Consider the following 2,457-nt stretch of genomic DNA (forward strand, 5'->3'; position numbering starts at 1 on the left):
AATTTCCCAAAAATTTCTACCAAATTGAGACGTAACAGTATCATATTATATTGCTTTTGTTTCGATGTTGAGCTTAAGCACTAAAATTAATATTTTATATATCTTTTAAATTCAAAAAAACACTTAAACTATATATGTTGAAGTACAATGGATGTAATGCATCATCCAAACCAATTCATGTTTAGTATGTTGACCTAACTTTAAAACCTAAGACCTTCTGACTTAGAACATAATATTACTTTGAATGTAAGTGATAAGTTATTGCCCAGTCATGTTTGAAAGGGAACATAATCTGTGCCTTCTTTGATTATATTACTGGTAAAAATAGGACATTATTTGAAAAGCTTGTATTTTTAATATTGGGCACTTTTAACATTTATCCAGAGCTAAGAGATGTTTCCAATAATTTGATATTTTAATTGTTAAAAGATTCTTAGTATTAACCTTTTCTTGTTAAAACTGTATTAATAGAGGTAAATGATGTCTATCAGGTAAAGTTATGTCTTCACTTAACTGTTGAATATTAAAAGGCATGCAAAAAGTGTAATACTATATTATGTACCAAGTAAAAACGAAATAGTGTGACTGTTTTATCATAGTTGAGCAACAAGAACGTGAACAACAAAGTGAAAACGTTTGTTCATTCTGTTTGGACTAACTGATTTATTACATTGCATTACTTTACTTACTAGAAGTGTATCGTCAATATATATATATTAACAACTTTCACCTTTTGAATTTTAATCCCTTGATTAGCAAAATTTTAATGATGAACCAAAGTAATTACAATTTAGCTTTACTTCAAGAATTGTCACTCCTATTTGTGTTTTAATTAATGCATTTAATGTGTTACATCTAAAAAAGTTGTCTGCCAGTTAGAAAATGGTATATGGGTGTTTTTAATAAAATATAACTTTCGAAATAGTGTATTTAAGTGTTTTACACTCAAAAAAAAGAAACCAATCGGTATTTAAAGAACTTGTAGCATTCCGCCACAGTTTAATTCTTTGTATTGTTAGCCAACACTAGGCAGCTGGTACATAATTGAATAAAGTTGTTTAAACTACTTTATTAAAATATATAACTTTGCTCTTTTTTCGTTTTTTAACTTATTTTATGAATAACTGTACAGTCATGATATATAATATTGGAATATCTTTATTTGTTGATATATTTTATCCATAGCTTTATAAAAATAAAGTTTAGTATTAGTATTATTAAGCTAATAACCCTAACACAATAGAAAGTAGGTTAAAATATTTAAATCATTATATACATATCATAGTATTATCATTCTAAATTTCCATAAAAATGTATGGACTGATGGGTTATTCATTCTTTTGACCTTTACAAAATCATTTCATACTTTTTTAAATGACAATAATGTCATTGGTGCGGTGCTGATGTTTACTAAAACACACTGAGATAAAAAATGAACTAAGCATATTTACGTTTATAATATTGTATTGAAGAGTAAAGAACTAAACAAATTCATATGTTTGTTATTTCAATAGGAAACTTGTCTGTGAAATTTTATGGACATTTAACATAATCACAATTAACTTTGTAATTATTCATTTAAATTATGATATCTAAAAAAATCCACTTGAAGTTGATCTTAATGTAAAAAATTATTAGTAATGTAGTCTGAAACATTTTTTTCTTATTTCTATACATATATGTAGAAAATGTGTGTGTATGTCTGTCTGTGTGAATTTTTTCTTTTTTTTCCAGGGTAGTATTACTGAGTGATTACAGTTGTTACTGTTAAATATAAGTTTTCTTTCTGAAATGTTTCATTAGTGATGTATAAATAACACTTTGGTGTGTGCAGTTAAAAATTCCTTTTTATCGGTCAATCAAAATGAAGTTCTCATTTAGAAACATGGTTGAACATTATATAAAACTTTTATCATTTTCAGAAAGAAGTTGTAAACTTTTGTGTTTGAAACAATTTTGATTTATCATGAGTACAAGACTAAGAATATTGTAAGAACAAACAAATATTATTCATTTTATTGTTTTTTGATTTCCCACCTTAGCAGAAATGTCCAATTTTGTTTTATTACCATGTTTTTATTATTAGAGTGAAAGGTGGAGAACTATTTCAGTTTGTATCCGAGAAAGAGTTCCTGAGTGAAGAAGAAACATCAGGTTTTATCAGGCAGATTCTACTTGGGTTAAAACATCTGCATGATCAGTCTGTTGCTCATCTTGACCTTAAGGTACCATACCTTTGTTGTGTACTTTAGCAATATTCTAAAACGTACATTTAAAGAGACCTAGTACATAAACAATTTTTATACAAAGAAGTAACTTTCTGGTTGATTGGTTTTAATTACTGATTTTCAATGCTTTGACAACTTTTGGAATTTAAACCATAACTTTTGAAGTTTTAATGCATAATAGCACTTAACCCTTTTGAGACTGGCCACAGGTGAAAGGCCATGTCATCTC

The 2,457-nt window shown here is 27.1% G+C and overlaps 1 protein-coding gene across 1 annotated transcript in view; it reads left to right on the forward strand.

Annotated features, from left to right (window-relative positions):
• LOC106458394 (death-associated protein kinase 1-like) overlaps positions 1-2,457 on the forward strand; it is a 69,408-nt gene that overhangs the window by 22,319 nt on the left and 44,632 nt on the right. The window contains 1 exon segment of the mRNA XM_022384583.1: positions 2,087-2,225. Within this exon segment, the coding sequence (XP_022240291.1) occupies positions 2,087-2,225 (139 nt within the window).

This window comes from Limulus polyphemus, unplaced genomic scaffold, assembly GCF_000517525.1.
Source record: "Limulus polyphemus unplaced genomic scaffold, Limulus_polyphemus-2.1.2 Scaffold456, whole genome shotgun sequence".
NCBI classification, from domain to species: Eukaryota; Metazoa; Arthropoda; class Merostomata; order Xiphosura; family Limulidae; genus Limulus; species Limulus polyphemus.